The 19,913-nt window shown below is 34.4% G+C and overlaps 2 protein-coding genes across 3 annotated transcripts in view; one reads left to right on the top strand and one right to left on the bottom strand.

Moving 5' to 3' along the window:
- LOC136275314 (peflin-like) overlaps positions 1–6,019 on the top strand; it is a 17,184-nt gene extending 11,165 nt beyond the window's left edge. The window contains exons 1-5 of one of the 2 annotated variants that reach the window (XM_066084055.1): positions 2,301–2,322; positions 2,497–2,638; positions 3,423–3,581; positions 5,041–5,184; positions 5,452–6,019. In XM_066084055.1, coding sequence (XP_065940127.1) covers positions 2,317–2,322; positions 2,497–2,638; positions 3,423–3,581; positions 5,041–5,184; positions 5,452–5,678 — 678 coding nt within the window. In that variant the 5' untranslated portion in view covers positions 2,301–2,316 and the 3' untranslated portion in view covers positions 5,679–6,019. Of the gene's footprint in view, positions 1–2,300; positions 2,323–2,496; positions 2,639–3,422; positions 3,582–5,040; positions 5,185–5,451 lie in introns of those variants that run through there. The other variant, XM_066084053.1, reaches the window with a different exon arrangement.
- A 1,364-nt stretch (positions 6,020–7,383) lies between these two features.
- Positions 7,384–19,913, bottom strand: part of LOC136275309 (serine-rich adhesin for platelets-like) — a 49,064-nt gene continuing 36,534 nt past the window's right edge. The window contains exons 38-63 of the mRNA XM_066084051.1: positions 18,152–18,406; positions 17,858–17,983; positions 17,396–17,524; positions 16,834–16,980; positions 16,178–16,300; positions 14,513–14,764; positions 14,078–14,200; positions 13,685–13,807; positions 13,393–13,521; positions 13,007–13,119; positions 12,823–12,881; positions 12,559–12,725; positions 11,806–11,878; positions 11,629–11,639; positions 11,295–11,410; positions 11,122–11,177; positions 10,619–10,803; positions 10,147–10,219; positions 9,954–10,000; positions 9,669–9,819; positions 9,464–9,524; positions 9,268–9,315; positions 8,909–8,981; positions 8,656–8,696; positions 8,231–8,287; positions 7,384–7,928 (exon numbers count right to left, since the gene is read on the bottom strand). Coding sequence (XP_065940123.1) covers positions 8,231–8,287; positions 8,656–8,696; positions 8,909–8,981; positions 9,268–9,315; positions 9,464–9,524; positions 9,669–9,819; positions 9,954–10,000; positions 10,147–10,219; positions 10,619–10,803; positions 11,122–11,177; positions 11,295–11,410; positions 11,629–11,639; positions 11,806–11,878; positions 12,559–12,725; positions 12,823–12,881; positions 13,007–13,119; positions 13,393–13,521; positions 13,685–13,807; positions 14,078–14,200; positions 14,513–14,764; positions 16,178–16,300; positions 16,834–16,980; positions 17,396–17,524; positions 17,858–17,983; positions 18,152–18,406 — 2,738 coding nt within the window. The 3' untranslated portion in view covers positions 7,384–7,928. The remainder of the gene's footprint in view (positions 7,929–8,230; positions 8,288–8,655; positions 8,697–8,908; positions 8,982–9,267; positions 9,316–9,463; positions 9,525–9,668; positions 9,820–9,953; positions 10,001–10,146; positions 10,220–10,618; positions 10,804–11,121; positions 11,178–11,294; positions 11,411–11,628; positions 11,640–11,805; positions 11,879–12,558; positions 12,726–12,822; positions 12,882–13,006; positions 13,120–13,392; positions 13,522–13,684; positions 13,808–14,077; positions 14,201–14,512; positions 14,765–16,177; positions 16,301–16,833; positions 16,981–17,395; positions 17,525–17,857; positions 17,984–18,151; positions 18,407–19,913) is intronic.

Below are 19,913 nucleotides of genomic sequence, written 5' to 3'. Positions count from 1 at the left end.
AACCATATATTGTTTTTATCTGGACCCTAAAAGGAGTATAAGGACCGGATATCAAAACGATTTTTCCCAGATATCTCAAAAACGGTAACCAATTTCTAAATACTTATTAGTGGTACACAAAAATACCTTTTGATTAAAATTAATGAATAGGAGCTGATCCCTCAAATAAGGGACACCAGAGGGATAGATAGTCTTTCACCCATTACTCATAGATCCCGCCTCCTTTTCCGGATACGTTTCGCTGATGAAGGTCAAGAGTAAGGTCATTCCATATTCTAAAAATCGGACGGAAGACCTCCTCGTTGCTCGCAACGAGATCGTGTCTAGTTATTATTATTATTTTTTTTTGTCCGTTTTTTGTCCACAAGATTTCTCAGAGATGGCTGGATGGATTTTCTTGAAATTTTCAGGACTGACAGAAAATTATAATATCTCCAGGCGTTTTTTTCATTTTTTCAAAATTCACTTCCTGTCGTCCGTTTCCTGTCCAGCGACAAAAAGCTATGGACAATGAGATCTCAGAAACGATAAAGACTTGAACATCCAAACTTTGAGGGATGATAGACCTATAGTTGTAGATGTGTTTAAACTATTTTGTTTTGTTCGTCGTAACTTCCGGTCGTCACCGGAAGCTCTTCAAAAATTATGCTTTTACGCATTTAATATATTTCTCGGAGAATTGAAATATAAGTATAAATGCTTACATATGTCATCTATCCGATGATTAATAAACATAAAAATTCTACTTCCGGTGAGATATCTCAAATATCTCATGAAGCCTTTTTTAAAGTAAATGTTTGAACCCCGAGATCTCAGAAACTGTAAGTGATCAAAACACGAAACTTACAGGGATGATAGACATTTGATAGAAGATGTGTTTAACCGTTTTTATTTTGTCGACCGTCACTTCCGGTCCACACAGGAAGAGTTCAAACAAATCAAGTTTTTTAAAAAGTTAACTCGATTTTTCAGAGATGCATGGATGGATTTTCTTGAAATTTATAGGACTGATAGAGAACGAAAATATCTCTAGGCATTTTTTTCATTTTTTCAAAATTCCTTTCCTGTCGTCCGTTTCCTGTCCCGAGACAAAAAGCTATGGACAATGCGATCTCAGAAACGATAAAGACTTGAACATCCAAACTTTGAGGGATGATAGACCTATAGTTGTAGATGTGTTTAAACTATTTTGTTTTGTTCGTCGTAACTTCCGGTCGTCACCGGAAGCTCTTCAAAAATTATGCTTATACGCATTTAATATATTTCTCGGAGAATTGAAATATAAGTATAAATGCTTACATATGTCATCTATCCGATGATTAATAAACATAAAAATTCTACTTCCGGTGAGATATCTCAAATATCTCATGAAGCCTTTTTTAAAGTAAATGTTTGAACCCCGAGATCTCAGAAACTGTAAGTGATCAAAACACGAAACTTACAGGGATGATAGACATTTAATAGAAGATGTGTTTAACCGTTTTTACTTGGTCGACCGTCACTTCCGGTCCACACAGGAAGAGTTCAAACAAATCAAGTTTTTTAAAAGTTTAACTCGATTTTTCAGAGATGCATGGATGGATTTTCTTGAAATTTATAGGACTGATAGAGAACGAAAATATCTCTAGGCATTTTTTTCATTTTTTCAAAATTCACTTCCTGTCGTCCGTTTCCTGTCCCGCGATAAAAAGCTATGGACAATGAGATCTCAGAAACGATAAAGACTTGAACATCCAAACTTTGAGGGATGATTGACCTATAGCTGTAGATGTGTTTAAACTATTTTGTTTTGTTCGTCGTAACTTCCGGTCGTCACCGGAAGCACTTTAAAAATTATGTTTTTACGCATTTTATTTGTTTAACACTGAAATGATATAAAGGTATAAACGCTTTCATATGTCATCTATCCGATGATTGATAAACAAAAAAAATTACTTCCGGTGAGATATCTCAAATATCTCAGGTAGTCTTTTTAAAACAAATATTATGACAGCGAAGTCTCATAAACTGTAAGTGACCAAGACACAAAACTTACACGGATGATAGACATTTGATAGAAGATGTGTTTAACCGTTTTTATTTTGTCGACCGTCACTTCCGGTCCACACCGGAAGAGTTCAAACAATTCATGTTGTTTAAGAGATTTACTGCTTTTGTTTGACAAAGTAAGACAAATTGATAGTCAATTAAGTCCTGTTGTCTAATGGTTATGAAATACTGAGAGAAGCAATGTCTTACAGTTAAATTGATACATGTATATCAAAACGGAAGACCTTTTTGTTGCTTTTGCAACAAGAGTCTAGTTAATATATATTTATGCCGGTATGTAGCAAAAATACTCTATAAATTTATATACTGCAATCCATAAACAGGCTATTACCGGTATAACCCATTTGGGCGATTAGCCCACATCTGTTGAAATGTACTTGCACTTAAGTGACTTTAACATTCGAAACTAAGTAATTTTTGTTTTAATAATAATCCATTGCATTTTAGGGCCCTCCAGGGGGATATGGTGCACCACCTCCTCAGGGGGGAGGTTATTATGGGGCTCCACAACAGCCAGGTTTTGGAGGAGGACTGCCAGGACCAGGGTTTGGGGGACAACCTCCACCCCCAGGAGGATTTGGTGGCGGGGGTAAAGACTTCTGCTAATATATCATTAGTAAACTGATTTATTTTATTTGCTTCATAAGATTTTCGTTACTGGATAGGTTAGAAGTCTCGAATATACATTTTGTTACCAAAGAGTAAGGAAATACTGTCTGTTTGCAGGTTATTGTTAATCATATTTAATCATTTTTCTCCTGTTTATCACAAAGTCTTTTGTATGGTATTAGAAGGACTGATATATTTGTATAGTTTGTAGGCTTATACATACATGTATATTGTTTGTAAGCTAGGATATATATCTGTATCATTTGTAGGGTAAATATATCTGTATCTTTTGTAGGCTGATATAGCTGTATCTTCATCGTCGGATACCCATGGGTGATTGCGTCTTTTACTCGAAAGACGCGATCACCCTAGGTATCCGACGATGCTGTATCTTTTGAAGGCAAATATATCTGTATTGTTTGTAGGCTGATATATTGGTATCATTTCTAGGATGATATGTCTATCATTGGCAGGATGATATATCTGTATCATTTGTATGATGATGTGTGTATCATTAATAGGATGATATATCTTTATCACATGGAGGTTGATATGTCTGTATCATTTGTAGAATATGTCTATCATTTATAGGATGATATATCTGTCTCAATTGTAGGATGATATGTCTGTATCATTTATAGGATGATATATCTGTATCATTTGTAGGATAATATGTCTGTATCATTTATAGGATGATATATCTGTATCATTTGTAGAATGATGTCTGTATCAATTGTAGACTGATATGTTCGTATCATTTGTAGGCTTTGTTGCTCAGCCTCCCATTGATCCCCAGGTCCAGCAGTGGTTCATGTCTGTGGATGCTGACAAGAGTGGAAGAATTACAGCTATAGAGCTACAGCAGGCACTAGTCAATGCTAACTGGTCCCACTTCAACCCAGAGACCTGTAGGCTTATGATAGGTGAGTTTAAAAGGTTACTTAAAACATTGCCTCATTTTTTTCTCTATACTGATCTGATGAGGGAATATAGTTTTTGTAAAGCCTTTTTCTATATGTATATTCAATTATTTTGAATCAGTCGAATGGGTACCAGTAATTAATATGCAATGTTTAAGGTGAGGTTTGTGGTTACAGGGAGATAACTCAGATTTCCATTGTGATGTAAACCGTACATGTACCCTTTATTTCAGATATGATGTCAAGATTTATATGAAATGATAATTGACTTCAGGGTTTTTATTTCAAAGGTTTTGTACTTTACTTTTTGTACTTTACTGTGGAAAAGTATCAAGATACAAGAATTTTATCAATTTCCACAAATACAAAGTCCACGACGTATAGTTTTATATCGTGTTTTAGAAACACCAGATAACATTTATACCGTACTAGCATAAGTTTTTCCTCAAATTGGTGGGTTTGGAAAGGTTTACCAGGTAAAAATTCTAAAAAAATTTTTAATGAAAGGAGTTCAGATTTGACTTTTGTTGCATATTATTTTGTTTTTTAAATAGTTCATTAGAATTTTATAAAAATGAATCACGATATAACTAGTGATTTTATTTTGTAACATTTAAGCATAAATAATTCTCATACTAGTCACATATAAAATTTACATACTGTGGAATCATTTAAATTTGTGGGGGACAATTTCAAGGATTGTGACTTTTTTGCTCATTCGTGGGGATTTAATTTCGTGAATGTGTGGGTTACTGTTTCAGTAACAAAGACAACTCTTTTTAAAATTGTTTTCGTTGTGAATTTAAAAATTCGTGGGGGAGGGATACCAACGAATACCACGAAAATTGTGCCACCATGAATTCTAATGATTACACAGTATTTTCATGAAATTGTATATGCTGCATCAATATGACAGTTTGAAATTTATGAACTTTGACCTTTTGTAGTTATAAAATGAGTCTGGTAAATTCATTTAGATTTTAAAAGAAAGACTTCAATATAGTAAACAAAATAATGGTAAAGAACTTTGGATTGAAATAGAAATGCAAGCCACAAACCTTACCTTAACTATATTGTTATATAGAATATGATTTCATTTTGATTAACAAAGAATTAAAGCAATAGAATTTTACTTTGCTGGAAAAAGCTGATAGTATGATAAGTCTGCTTATAACTTAAACTTTTATGATAAATAAGGTTTGAAAAAATCATAAATTTTTGTCAGAGGAAAGATTTATCTTCTAAGGAATATATAGCACATCAATTTTTGTACAGGACGACATTCAATTTTGCTTTTACACAAAAATATGACTAAAAGATGTTTAAAAACCATAATATTTCTGTCATTTTAGTAGAAAATAACATTTTCGTAAACAAAAAATTCAACATGAGAATTGCAGCTCATATTGCTTTAAGTAAGTAGGATAGCAAGTTGTATTTTTATTAAGATACTTTTTTCCAGGAATGTTTGACAAAGACATGAGTGGGACAATAGAATTGAACGAGTTTCAGGCTCTTTGGAACTATATTCAGCAGTGGAAAGGCGTGTTTGAACAGTTTGATCAAAATAGATCGGGTCAAATCGATTTCAATGAGCTTTGTAATGGTAAGTAAATTTATTTACGTGATAAATTAGGATTTTTCTTTTCTTTCAAATTAATTAACATTGAAAATTGAATGCTCATTTGAAGTTGGTTCTTTATAAGATCCAACAACATTCTTTTTATTGAACAATTGGTATTTTCTAACCTGAGGCTCTTAAAAAATTTCAGAAAATGTTATATTAAAGTCTAAAGTAGTTTTTGTGGTAATATAATTATAAAATCGTTTCTGTAGACACATGTATATTGAGCAGTGCACTTGTACTTTCCAGCTTACAGACAGATGGGGTACAATCTTACCCCACAATTCGCTCAGACGGTCGTGGCCAAGTTTGACATCATGGGTCGACAGAGTCTGACTTTGGACAACTTCATCCAATCGTGCGTTATGTTGAAGTCACTGACGGACGCCTTTAAATCCCGGGACCCAACAAGTTCAGGCAGAGTCAATATGAGTTACGAGGACTTTATGACTTTAGCTGTGTTCAACAAAATATAGGACCTGCATTTCTAAACTTTTTTTTAACAACTTACACCATTTAGTTATTTTGATATTTTTTATCATTTGTTATTTATCTCTGGATCATTTGTTGATTTTTTTTAAATTATAGTCATTTACTATAGTTTACCTAAGACATGCATCTTTATTTAGCTTTTAGTGTCTGTCAAATAAATGACTTAACAAATGATATATATGTAACCTGCCTTGATAAATTGCTTTCCTTTCCTGTAGTGTATGATTTAATGAGTTAGTGCATGTAACTAGTGAGAAATGAATACATGTACATTAATTGTACTTGTGATTATAAATACATGCATCATGGAGTGCAGAAATTGTAAGTAGTTTCCTTGTTAAACATCTTGTGCATTGTAGAATTTGTTTACACTGATATACTCATGAACTTGTCCAGATTGGGTTTTTTAAGGAAATAAATACTTTATTTCAACTTTTTTATGAAATTTACTTTAACTGGATGAATAAAATATTTGTTTTTACTTAGCATAAGATTGATAAATATACAGGGTTACTAAATAAAAATGTACAGCTGTACAAACCTGTGAAGTCATGCAGCATGATAAAGGATATCACCACTGGATTAAATGACCAACTGGATGCAATGAATTACAATGAATGAAATTTTAGATGCTATTTTGACACTATATACCCCAAGCATAAAAAATGTTAATAATACATGTATATGCATATATATAAATCAATTTGACCTTGAACTTGAGGAATAATTTTTAAGCAAATGTTAGGTGTCAATTTGCTTGAGCTTAGCACGATGCACCAGAATTGAAGTTCGAGTCAAATGAAAAGCAAAAAAATTTAAAAAAATGCAATATTCATGTATTGGTGAAATGACCTCTAAGTTTTTTTTTATTGGAGGCACCTGTATTTGCTCTTATTTTCTGTTAATTATCAGTCAAAATATCTATGTCATATCTGAGGACTATATTTTGATGTAATGTATTCAAAGCAAAAGTAGGTAAAACCTGATGGGTTTAGAGAGGTTAAAGGAATGTAATATACATGAATAAGTCCTAGGGTCCAATGGAAATACTTCGTTAAATCCGTAATTCATTATATCCGTATAACGAATATGTAATAATATCTATAGCGAATTCACTATATGATAATGTTTTCTTTCACTAAACTATGAATTTCACTCATTGAGGCCTAAAATGAAAATTCATTACATTGATCGATACCTTTAATAATTGGATTGTGAATTGAAAAAATTACATGAAAATAAATTTATTCAAACTGTTTTAATAATTGGTTGTGCTAACTTTTTTAAACTGTAAAGAAATTCATTATAAAGGTGTTAAATTTTGTTATATTTCATCTCTACGGGACTGAAAATCAGTTCGCAATATCCGTAAATTTGTAATATCCGAATTCGTTATAACTGTAAAATTTTGCAAACATTTGTTAAGAGTTTTACCGGGGATTCCAAAAAAGTTCACTGTGTCCGAAAATTCGCTATCCGTGTTGTACTTATAATAAGCATATTCGCTATAACCGTGTTTTACTGTATTTTGCCAAAAATGTCTATTTCATTATATTTCAGTTTTAATTCCCCCCCCCCCCCCTCTGGTTAGAGACAGTAGTCCAATGCACCTGATGGTCAACACTTATATTTCTTCTCCACATTCCCACCAAGTAAAAGAATGGTTCAAATTATTTCATTTCAATGACTTTATTCATGAAATATAAACAAAATGAAAGATTGATTCATGTAATGATGTCAACTTCTTAATAATCTGTACACAAAAAGAGGAAAATCAACAATGTGTTTCCATATACATCTCATCTGTATATCAAGAAATAAATTATTTGTAGACATAACTATGAGTATAAATATCAACAGTTTTGTTGCAAAATAGATATATACAATAAGTTATCAAAAATAACAATTATTTTAAAAATATAAAAAATGCAAACAGTTTCAAAATATAAATAATTAGTTGTAAATTATCAAAAACTATATGTTTTATCGTAGTAACAAAGACAAACTTATAAATCCTATAAACATACCAGATAACATTCATGACTAACATTGAAAACAAGAAACAAATTCATCAATCAATATATTTACAGAGTTCTCACTGAATTCCCTGAATAATGTACACGTCTCTGGTAACTCTGCCAGCCATTAATGAAAGTGCACAAGAGTCCTGACATGGCTGTTCTAACAAATTCCAGATACTAGAAATTGGCAAACTATATTTCATAACCATTAGCCTGTAAAGTAAAGAAAACATTGGAGGGGGTATTAAAAATTGGGCTACCTATGTAGAGTACAAACTATTAAATTCTCCAAAAGGGAAACTCATGTTCGAATTAAAGCTTTTGCGTCCATATACCTGGTACATGTACATGTAGCTAGCAAAAATGACAATGTATCCATTTTGAAATTAATTTAAAGATATGTTGAAGCTGAATGTTAAGATAAACATATTATACATCATTAAGGAATTAATTCAATCTTAAACAGTTCCTGTTGCAGTAAACCTGCCATAAATGGAATCTAGTTGTTAGCTTACCTAGTTCTGATATATATTGCTGGGTCTCTGATCCACCAGAGGGCGCTGAAGCGCGAACTAAAAAAAGTGTTTACAATTTATAAGATTTTCTGTAGCACTTATAAGAATCAAGAGTTAACCAATACATGCATCAATCGAGAAGTGTCTCTTTAAATGAAAAAAAAATAAAAATCAACATTCATTAGACATCACTGATGGCAATTTTTTTATTAAAAAAGTTCTTGATTTTACTCAAATATTATGTTGTTGTATGCGATTTTTCAAAGTTATTAATGACACCACTTAACTGGCATAACTGAATTAGTGTTGATTTTTTTCACAAATGAATACAAAAATGATCATGATAAAAAGGTAACATCTGTATTAAGGAGAAGTGACAGAAAATTATATGGAGGAAAATTTATGCATTAAAATGAAAATTGTACCTCATCCTTATTTCTTGAAGAGATTCTTGAGCGACGCTCATCTGAAAGACACAAATGAAATTTTAAGAATTTACAAATTACAGATACATTGGCAAATTAAATATTTTTTTTTATATAAATCATTCTATTATAAATACAGAGGAAATTTTGTTTGCTTTTGAAATTGATCACTGTCCATAAAATAAATTGTAACTTTTTTTACCTGCATGTTTTCGCATTGTTAATTAGCTGTCTGAATAGTTATTATTTATACCTTGTAAGTGGTCTAGAACTGGGTAAAGTCTTGGGTAGCTGGGTGGTACTCCACTGCGAACAGTTGGTCTTACCTGTAGATTAGAAGCAACCAATCAAACACTAGTACTAATAACGTATGCCCTGTCAATTACATTACATTTAGGCAATCATTGCTGACTTGATTTATCCTAATATGATTTTAAGCAAGTTTTTCTTGAACATAAAAAATGTCTGTTATTTATTCACTTAAACACTAACACACACAGTTTGCAATGTTATACAGTGTATATCCCTTCCACAGTAAATTAAGCAAGAGGATAACGATCGAGCCCCTAAATGCATATGTAGACTGGCAAACGATATACTGGAAGAACAAACCTGGGCAGATGGGGGTTGAATAGGAAGTATGGGCTGTCTGAACACCACCTACAAATATCAAAGCCATAGTCCATTTAAACTGTACCAACTACAGTTACAGTTCTTAGACAACTGAAAAAAATTGTCCATGAAACATATGGCCCGGTGCATAATTATCAAGATTTGCAATAAAAAAAATAGTTCTTCTAATCCTTACCCTATCTCGGTTCACCCTATTCATGCCTTGTCGACCATCTGTAGAGTTCATAGACATTTCCCTTTAAAAGAAAAAAAGACTCTTAATATGCTGCATGCAACAGGATGTCACACTAAATATCTTTTTTCTATATACTTTACCATTACATAAAACAGAAAGTCCCAGAGATCTTTGATCCTGTCGTACTTCACTGGTACATGCATACCTTTGGATTTTCCATTGGTGCCTCTTCTTACAGAGTAGCACAGAGAGGACAATGGTCAGTACAAAGAACAAGACCCCGATGGGGACCGCCACGCCCACTCCAACCAGTATCTGTGTGTCCGTGCTACCAGTTCTGAGGGTACTGAGGACCACTGCAAGAGTCAGAGTAAATCAGGGTCAGATAACTCATTACTGTGCAGTTTGTATGTGGCAAAGTCAGTCAAAGTCAGGAGATGGTGAGACAGGTGTGATAGGGTCAACCTACTAATATGACTAATATTAGTACCTGTGGTTTGTGCGGTGGTTGGAGGTGGAACAGTAGAAGTAAGGGCTCTGCAATGAATGAATGATTAACAACAGTCAACATGGTTCAAAAGAACCAAAGAGAAAAAGAAAATAGAATTCTGCAATAGATTTTGAAATGATTGAATATATTTAATATATATGCATGATTTGGAGCCTTAATTTTATATACTTACATGCAACTTGATAGTCCTTGTGCATTAGTCTTACACCTCTCATTTTGTGTACAAGTGTAGCATGGTACTGGAACTGTGACGGTACAAATGTTTTGTAATGAAGCATTAATATATATTTAGTAAATACACATAGTTGAACTTCAATATCTCGAACACTGATACATGTATCTTGAATACAATGGATATGCCAAAGTGATTTGTAAGTCTCAACCACTTATTTTTTTAAGTATTTAACCCTGGAATACTCGAATATCTCCAAGTTTTTAAATAAAAAGTCCCATCTAATTCAAGATAACCAAGTTTGACTACCATGTATACATATTTTAAATTTCAAAAGATTGTCTATACATGTATTGTTTCCATATTGTACTTGTATCTTGATTACATCAATTTACAACTTATCATATATTAATTACATGTATATAGACTTGGAATCATTTGGGTCATTATAATATAGCGAGTGATAACCTACCTTCTTGTGTTCCATTGAAGATGAGTGAACTCTTTAAAAGAGATACACAGCCACTCTCCAGACTTATACAGCCAAGTTTGTCAATCATCTCATGCAGTCTCCCACCGATCTGGTCCAACAAACCATAGCTTCCTGAAGTTGTCAGGAAAATAGAGGCCTGTATTTGTGTTCCTGTTGACATGGGTCTGTCAAAAAAGACCAAAACCCCAATAATTCAGAAATTCTATACCTAAGCATTGATGACATAAATAGAGACATATACTGTATACAGGGAAATATTTGCCTCTGTTTTATTTTTGCCCCTTTCACCCTCGTTGTCCGCTGACAAATTTAAGACTGGGCAAATTCCAAAGTTCCAAGTTATCTCTTTTAATCGTACACAAGTGTGTCTGGGCAAATTTAAGACGGGGCGAAACCGTTTGCAGGTGTAGAAGGGCGAAAATAACACAGGGCAAAAATAACCCCACTGTATGCAGTATGCATTGACGGTTTGACGAACTCACATGATTGCAGTAAGCTGGATCTTTTCTACTACAGTCAGGTTCACTAGTCCATTCAACTGCAAAAATCCACATCAAACATCATTCAGAGAGTCTCTGTTAATTCACTAACTCTGATCTCAAATATTTCATGCATGAAGAGCATGAAGCAATTTTTTTGTAAGTCCATTACTCACAGCTCTGAGTGCTGAGTCCTCCAGCCTGGCATATCTAATGTCTACTGTATCAGCCATGTATCCTTCATAGCTCCTCTGAATTGTTATCTTCAGGGGTACTACATTTGTGGTGCGTACTGTATCAAAAGAACAAAACAAACCACACTATTCCAGTCAGCTTATCAAGATTAAATGGTAATCTAATGATTTAATAGTCCATCACCATGATTTCCGTTAATCATATGCATCTCTGCAAGCCATCCTTGGTAGAGAATGAATTGGTATTTAAAACCTTGGCTTGTGAAGATGCATATTTTGTTTATTATTACTCCTGTATTGAAGTACATGTACATACCTTGAAGGGTTCTGAAAGAGATGAAAAAAATTTACATTAGAAAATTTAAACAATAAAATTAAAGGAAATTCTAGCATTTTTAATCTGGATAATGATTGAGAATCAAGATTAGTTTCATCCACATAGTGTATTTAGGTATAAGACAACTGCAAGATAATACAGAAACAGTGTGTTTACCTGCAGGTGTACTTCTGATTGACTGTGATGTAGCATTTCTCTGAGGCCAGACAAAGTAAACATGGAGCAGGTACTGAAACAGTAGACATACATGATCAGCATCCACTGAGTTCTCCTACGATTCAGGGCAAGCAACAGTGTTAAAGCATAGCAAACACGGAACCAGACAAAAATCATAAAACATATTACATGGCTATTAAATGGTAGAACTGCAACTTCATCTGATGTTGTATTAATGGATAAATCTATTGTGCCCTAATACAGGTAAATGTACACCAGACTGTATAGTACATACCAATTAGACCCAACCTAACAAAAAGAAGACTGCAACTAAACCCTGGGTTTACTATTGCGGTTTACTCTGGGTTAACTAGAGCAGACCCAGAATTAACCCCAAGTTAACCCCAACGTAAACCCAGAGAGGACACAGAGAATAAACCACGATCAGAAGTAGACCCCTGAAAGCAGACGCTACATGACTGTGTATTTGGAATATAAAAGGGATGGGAAATACAGGCAGTAAAATTGTAAGATAAAAGATGTGTCTGCTTCACACTTAAGTGTTTAAAGTGGATCCAAAAAGCAACCCCACAGTAAACCCAAAGCATACCCTGAGTGGACCCAAAGTAAACCCCAAATCGATGCAAATTTTTAAAAAGCAGACCCGGAGTAAACCCCGAGGTAAGCTGGGGTTTAGTTGGAGTCTGCTCAGGTGTTAGGTTGGGCTGTTTGGTAATGTACTTGATGTCTTACCGTAGGGTACAGATATGACTGGGGTCTCTGTTATGGCATACTTCTGGCCCTGAAACTGTACCCCTGATTGACGAACACTCTCTACTGCTGTAGTCAAGCTAGCATCCAACTCACTGGTTAGATTTGTCTTGAATTTCACTTGAACATCAAATATTGTGCAGTTTTCACTGAAAAATATAATAACCAAATGAAAATACACACCCATAAGACAATCGACTGATCATTGGAACAAATAGACCATGGAGAGTGTTCTTTAATTCTGACCTTATCTTTATAATCTGAACAGATGACAGATCTTTCATGCTGTTGAAGACGTTTCCAAACTACAAAGACAGATATATCAATGTTACACACATGTATCCAAATTCGAAGAGAATTTTCAATTTACATACAGAGATACTATGTAACTACCAGGTAATATCAAAGAGTGCATTCGATTACTGCTTACCTGAATTTGGATGTCCTTCTTCAGACTTTTATGTTGAAGGGAAGAAGGGTTGTTGTATTCAGACTTAAAATCTATTTCAGTCACAAACTGTACATTCACAGTTGAGTTAACGTCTGTAAATTCAACATGTAAAGAGAGTTATCATAATGCCTTGTTCCAAATGCCATCATGAGAACTAAACTACTGGTTACAGAAAAACACATGTACAGTAAAACACTGTTACAGCAAACACACTTAAAATGAATTCACCCTTAGGGGGAAGTTAGCTAGGTTATAATCCCCCTGATCTTAAACTACTGGATATAACAAATTACATTGATAACAAATCAAAATCGCTTGTCCCTGGACTAATGTTATAATCAGGTACTGGTTGTAAAGAGACATACATGTACAAGTTGTCTGGTCTGGGTTGAGCGTGTACCCCAGGGGACAGTAACAGAAGGCTCTGGGTCCCTCCACTCTACACCCATACTGACAGGTGTCTGCCACTCCAAGACACTGGCTGGACACTTCATCTACAATCAAGAAAGATATTGCAGCATTTTTATCCTGTTTATTTGTAAAGTATTGACGTGCAGAGTTACCGGGTATTCATATTCTTAAAGAACATATATATATATAGTGTTTGCATTTATCAAAATCATGAGACAGAGAGATCGACAGAGAGAGAGCAAGTACCTTTGATGCACTTGTTGGAACCACTAAGATGGAAACCCTCATAACAAACACAGTAGAATCCCCCGATAGTGTTGAGACATTTTTGATGACAGTCAGATATTTGTATTTCACATTCATCCTCATCTACAATCAAGTTTTATAATTTATGTGCATGTACAATGTAGTAAAAATTACTATGATACATATGTTAATACCTAACTTTGTTCAGACACAAACATAGTTATGTATCTTTTCAAAGATAAATTTCATTGTGAGGGAGTAATTATTTTTGGATGTTGATTCCAATAAACAGATGTTGAACTTTATCAATACAGAAGTATATTTAAACTGAAAGTCTTAATAAAAAAATTGTCTATTAATCTACATGCTTGGTCCATGGGGTACAGCTTATACCTATACAAGTCTTGTTGTCTGCACTGAGCTGGAATCCAGACAGACAGGTACACTGGTAGCCTCCAGGTGTGTTCACACATCTCTGGGTACAGAGGTTCTGGCCAGTAGAACACTCGTCAATGTCTATAACAAGAAATAATTGTACTATACAATGCACAAACAGAATTTAGTGGCAGTGTACTATATATATTTATTCAAGTGAAAAAAGATGTCCAAATGGTCCAAAATTTTTTTTTAAGAGAACTAAGATCAAACTTGACATGGGGAATATATTAGCTAAGTTTAATCATGTTGAAATATCATGGATTAACTTAAAAGTATTTGCAGCTTTTGAATTTACTTACTGATTCTTAACTCAGTCATATGTAATAGGTACATTATTCAGATTAAGCTTGCAAATCCATCTGGTTTAAAGTGTTATACTACTATGCGTACCTTGGCATTGATTGTTGAAATCTCTTTGGTAGCCATTTTCACATATACACATCTTTGTGAAGTTGACGTGCACACATTTCTGGTGCGTGGCACATGGTGTGCTGCTACAGTCAATGCCGTGTTGTGTGCATCGGGGGCCAGTCCAGCCCGTCTTACACACGCACCCTGACACAGGGTCACACTTCAGCGCACCCGGTCCACACTCACAGGAGTTCACACAGTCCCCTCCCCATCTCCCCAAATCAGAACAACCTATCAAATCAAAGTGGAACCAAAGTATAAAAGATGAACAATTGGTACATTGTTATACCTCTCTAAATCTAATTAAGATTAACAAGATATCTGTGAGCCAATGCTCACTAGTGATACCCCTGCTCTGATGTGAATATGCAAAATAAGCAAAGTCGACATTTAACAGAAAGCTGGCATCCGATTGGTACAGAAATATATCCCACAATATGGCATGCCTAAACAAATAGTGTGTTAAAATTTCAAGCATCTGCGATAAACAGTTGCTGAGAAATCTTTGACGAAAATTTGTTTGAAAATTTTGGTTAAAAAATAAGCAAAGTCGTCATTGAACAGGAAGTTGACGCCCGATTGGTACAAAAATATATCCCACGATATGGCATGCATATACAAATATTGTGTAAAAATTTCAAGCATCTGCAATAGATATTTGCTGAGAAATCTTTGACAAAAATTTGTTTGAAAATTTTGGTTCAAAAATAAGCAAAGTCATCATTTAACAGGAAGTTGACGTCCGATTGATACAAAAATATATCCCACTATATGGCATGCCTATATAAATAATGTGTTAAAATTTCAAGCATCTGCGATAAATAGTTGCTGAGAAATCTTTGACAAAAATTTGTTTGAAAATTTTGGCTAAAAATAAACAAAGTACTCATTAAACAGGAAGTTGACGTCAGATTGGTACAAAAATATATCCCACGATATGGCATGCCTATACAAATACTGTGTAAAAATTTCAAGCATCTGCGATGAACAGTTGCTGAGAATTCTTTGACAAAAATTTGTTTGAAAATTTTTGCTAAAAATAAACAAAGTCGTCATTTAACAGGAAGTTGGCGTCCGATTGGTACAAAAATATATCCCACTATATGGCATGCCTTAACAAACATTGTATTAAAATTTCAAGCATCTGCGATAAATAGTTGCTGAGATAAATGCGACAGAAATTTTTGTTACGGACGGACAGACAGACAGACGGACGGATGGACAGACAGACAGACACACAAGGGTAAAACAGTATACCCCCTCTCCTTCGGAGCGGGGGTATAAAAATATTAAATGCAATAGCTCTCTTTAAAAACAAATGTCTTTTAGTATATACTTGATATAAAACAAGTTAATTCAATGGATCATGTACAAAGACCTTACTAATAACTGTATGTAGGGAAATATTCGCTCCCGTTTAAATTTTGCCCCTTTCACCCTCGTTTTCAGTGATCGAATTTTAGACTGGGCGATTTCCAATGTCTCAAATTATCTCTCTTCAAACGCAACTATGTATGGGCAAATTCAAGACTGGGCAAAATTGTTAGCAAGTGTTGAAGTACGAAAATTACACAGGGCGAAAATAACCCTGTACAGTTATTACTATAACTGCATCAAAGAAAGAGCTATAATCAACTTGCTTACTTTTACAGATCTTTCTGTCAGTGTCCAAGGTGTACCCCTGGGGGCAGGTACAGGTAAATCCTCCCCAGGTGTTCTCACATCCATGTGAACATCCGGATACTCCCATCCAACACTCCTGGATGTCTGAATACAAAAGTATAGGTTATAAAAATCAATATTGATAAATATATTAATTCGGAACAATTTTACGTCAAGCGCTTGAATTTCTAAGGAGTAACTTTGATTGATGATGCATGATAAGTATAACTCTCACCAGTATTTTCTGGAGTTACTGTTGATTCCTTATTTTAACAAGTACTTAATTCAAGAAAATATAAATTGCAAACACCATACCTTTGTTATAATTTTATTTTCTGTAGATGTCGTTATTTATGCCGGTGTTAAGATATGTGTTTTCTGGAGTGTGGGTATTAACTATGTGAATGCGTTATTTACTACACACAAGTTTTAATTATTTTACCATTCGTGCAGGTGTATTTTATGCGGTTTTAAGCTTACCACGTAACTAATGTAAATTTCTCCCATGTCTAAATAACCACATTTACAGTATAAAACTGTCAGAAAAATCAAAGCACCTAAGATTTTAAAATCTGCAAGGGTGCTTCTGGTGAATTATTTCCTCATATTTAATTACAGTCTACACAAAAATCACTTACCATTGCAGAGAGTAAAGTTATCCTTTTGTACAGAGGAGTATCCCGTCCTACAGAAGCAGACGGGATTATCTCCAACATCCACAGTACACCCTCCATAGTTATGGTCACAGAAATTCCACTGGGGAGTGCTTCTACACGGGTTAAGAGCTGAAAGCAATGAAAATCTTATGAAAATTATCTAAGTGGTTGAAAAAATCCCTGAATACTAAAGTTGGTTCATTCTCTCTCTCAGTGAATTTAAAAAGTAGGCTGCTTATTTATGAATAACAATAGACAAGAAAAAATACAAGTTGCACCATTCAGAGCACCCTCTCTCTTTTTCTCTCCTCTCTCATTCTCTCACTTTCTCTCAGTGAAGTTAAAAGGTAGACAGCTTATTTATGAATAACAATAGACAATACAAGCTGCATCATTCAAACCACTTTCTCCCTCCACCTCTCTCTGACTCTCCCCCTCTCTCTCTATCTCTCTCTCATCCCCCCCTCTCTCTGGTAATCTCTCTCCCTCCCTTTAAAAGTAGACAGATTATAAATGAATAACAATAGACAAGGATTAATACTACCTTGAGCCAAACATGTCTTTCCATCAAGCTGTAGGGAATACCCAACTTTACAGGAGCATCTATAGCTTCCTTCTGTATTCACACAGTCATGGTGACATCCATGTATCATCTCGGAACACTCATCCAAATCTATTGATAAAAGGCATATCAGTTATGGTGAAATTCAGTACTCAGAACCTAAAGCTTGTTTATGTTGCACAAACTACTTATTACAACATATTTGCTTCTTTTATTTTAGTTTACAGTTAAACATGAAACACAAACCATGAATCACACTGGTAGTTAATAGACATTTGATCAGCTCAGATACAATTTTTGTTGGTTTTACCATTCACTAATATTTATATAATCACGTTAGAGAAAACCCTCTAGCTTTCAAAAATTTTGACATGCAAATATATGTAGGTAATGAATTAAAATTGAGTATGGTTATAGATAAATATAGGTACACCATTTACACACCTTCACAGGTGCCATTAACTCTCCTGAATCCTGCCCCACAGACACAGGTATAACCACCAGGTGTGTCTATACACTCCTCATCCAGTCTACAGGTGTTCCTCGCCCAGGAGCTACAGGCGCTGTGATCTGTCAAACCCAACACACACTTCATTTTCATATCAAATATGGTGCAACTCTTACAAGTTTATGATTTTTTTCATATATCAAAATATGGCACAAAATTAACTATTATTATTGCGACAATAAAATATACAGACAAAGGAAGAATTTTTCAGTTTGACAGAATTAACTTACATTCACAGAGTCCTGTGACCTTGTTCCTTTGGTAGCCGTTTTCACAGTCACAGCGGTACGATCCAAGTGTGTTGGTACACACCTCAGGGGACTGACACAGCCCCAAGTCCTCGCACTCATTGGTGTCCAGCTCACAGAACCTCCCCACCCACCCGGGCTTACACACACAGCCAATCACATTGTCACAGTACAGGGAATGATGGGTACAGTCACATGACATGTTGCAATCAAGTCCCCAGCGATCAAAGACGCATTCTGTCAAAGAAATTATTTCAGTCTTTATTAAGAACATTCTTCAGAGGGTCAAAAGAAACATAGAAGGAAACTATGGTGTCTAAATAATACAGTAATAAAGAACTTTTATGTTCTGATTTGTGGGGGAAAAAAATCTTTTTTTATTTTTTAAAATCTGCATTAATATGTTTAATTTTTTAATAGAGAACAGATAAACTAGAATGTGCATTTATCCTCTTTTCTCCCTAAAGATGAATGAGTCAATGTTTAGGTGGCATGGGACACCTCAATGTTGTGACATACTGTTTATAATAAACAATAACTGAAGTGGAATTCTATGAGTAGTTTCTTCCTCAATATCGTCACCTAACTCAGGGGTGTGCAATTAAAAAATTTGGCCACTAGCCCAGGGGCTAGTGGGAGTACCAAAGTTACTAGCCCAAGATTCAAAGTTACTAGCCAGACTATTTCGGACATGTCGACATTTCATTTTATAAAAAACCCTGTATGATACTAATATATAATTATTAATATACGAAATATTTATTACTTGCATGTTTTCTGTGGTAGACTAGTTCAAAAATATTCAGCTTCATTGATCTCTCACATTTTAGTTACAAAATTGGTTTGGGTACCGTTTATATAATAAAACCCAAACATAACATTGTGAATGTGAACAGACTCTATAAAATCACTGCAACTATCTATGTGTGCATGCATTTTATCCTGTTTAATTTCCATTTACAAAATACAACTATGCAATTAATTACGTAATGGTAAATTTTAATTTAAAATAATGGAAAATGCACAAATAATAATATGCAAAATATGAATTTTTTTTAATTCACCAAGCAGGTCACTTTAAAATGTGTTCATGAGAATAGTTAGTGCAGAAATTTATAATATCTCTGTAATGCATCTCTCTCTCTCTCTCTCTCTCTCTCTCTCTGTAAAAAAGTTATATTTAAAAAAGCCAATGAATACATATTAAAGAAAAAGGAATCATTTTACAGTGATGTCACTTGAAACAGCTGCACAGGTAACTACGGAAGCCATGTGCAGTGAGGCGTGACTATCTCGTCTAGCCACTGGTCAGGTCAACACTGTCGGTAAAACTTCAAAGTGTGAAACTTACAGCAAAGTGTTTTTCTTAGAAGAATGTAGCACGAGAAAAAAATGCTTAAGAAATTTTTAGGCTATTATGACTTAAAAGGAGCAGATATCATGCCTCTGTGATAACAATGACGATACACTTTTCCTACTAGGACACTGCAAATTTACCGGCATATTTTGCCAACTCTGGTTATGATTTACTAGCCCGACGGGCTACCACCGTTAATGTTTTTGCTAGCCCGACCTCTAAAATCGGTAGCCCCGGGCGTCGGGCGATGGTAATTGCACACCCCTGCCTAACTGTGTAGCACAGTGAGTAAGAGGGCTTACTACGAATCTGTAAGTGATGCGATTGAATCCCGCTGGGGGTTTTACAATTATTTACTCTCCAAATATTTTTAAAAACTGAAGGTAT

The sequence above is a fragment of the Magallana gigas genome, chromosome 5 (assembly GCF_963853765.1).
Source record: "Magallana gigas chromosome 5, xbMagGiga1.1, whole genome shotgun sequence".
NCBI classification, from domain to species: Eukaryota; Metazoa; Mollusca; class Bivalvia; order Ostreida; family Ostreidae; genus Magallana; species Magallana gigas.
Note: the sequence above shows the minus strand (reverse complement) of the source record. Positions and strands in the feature narration are given on the sequence as shown.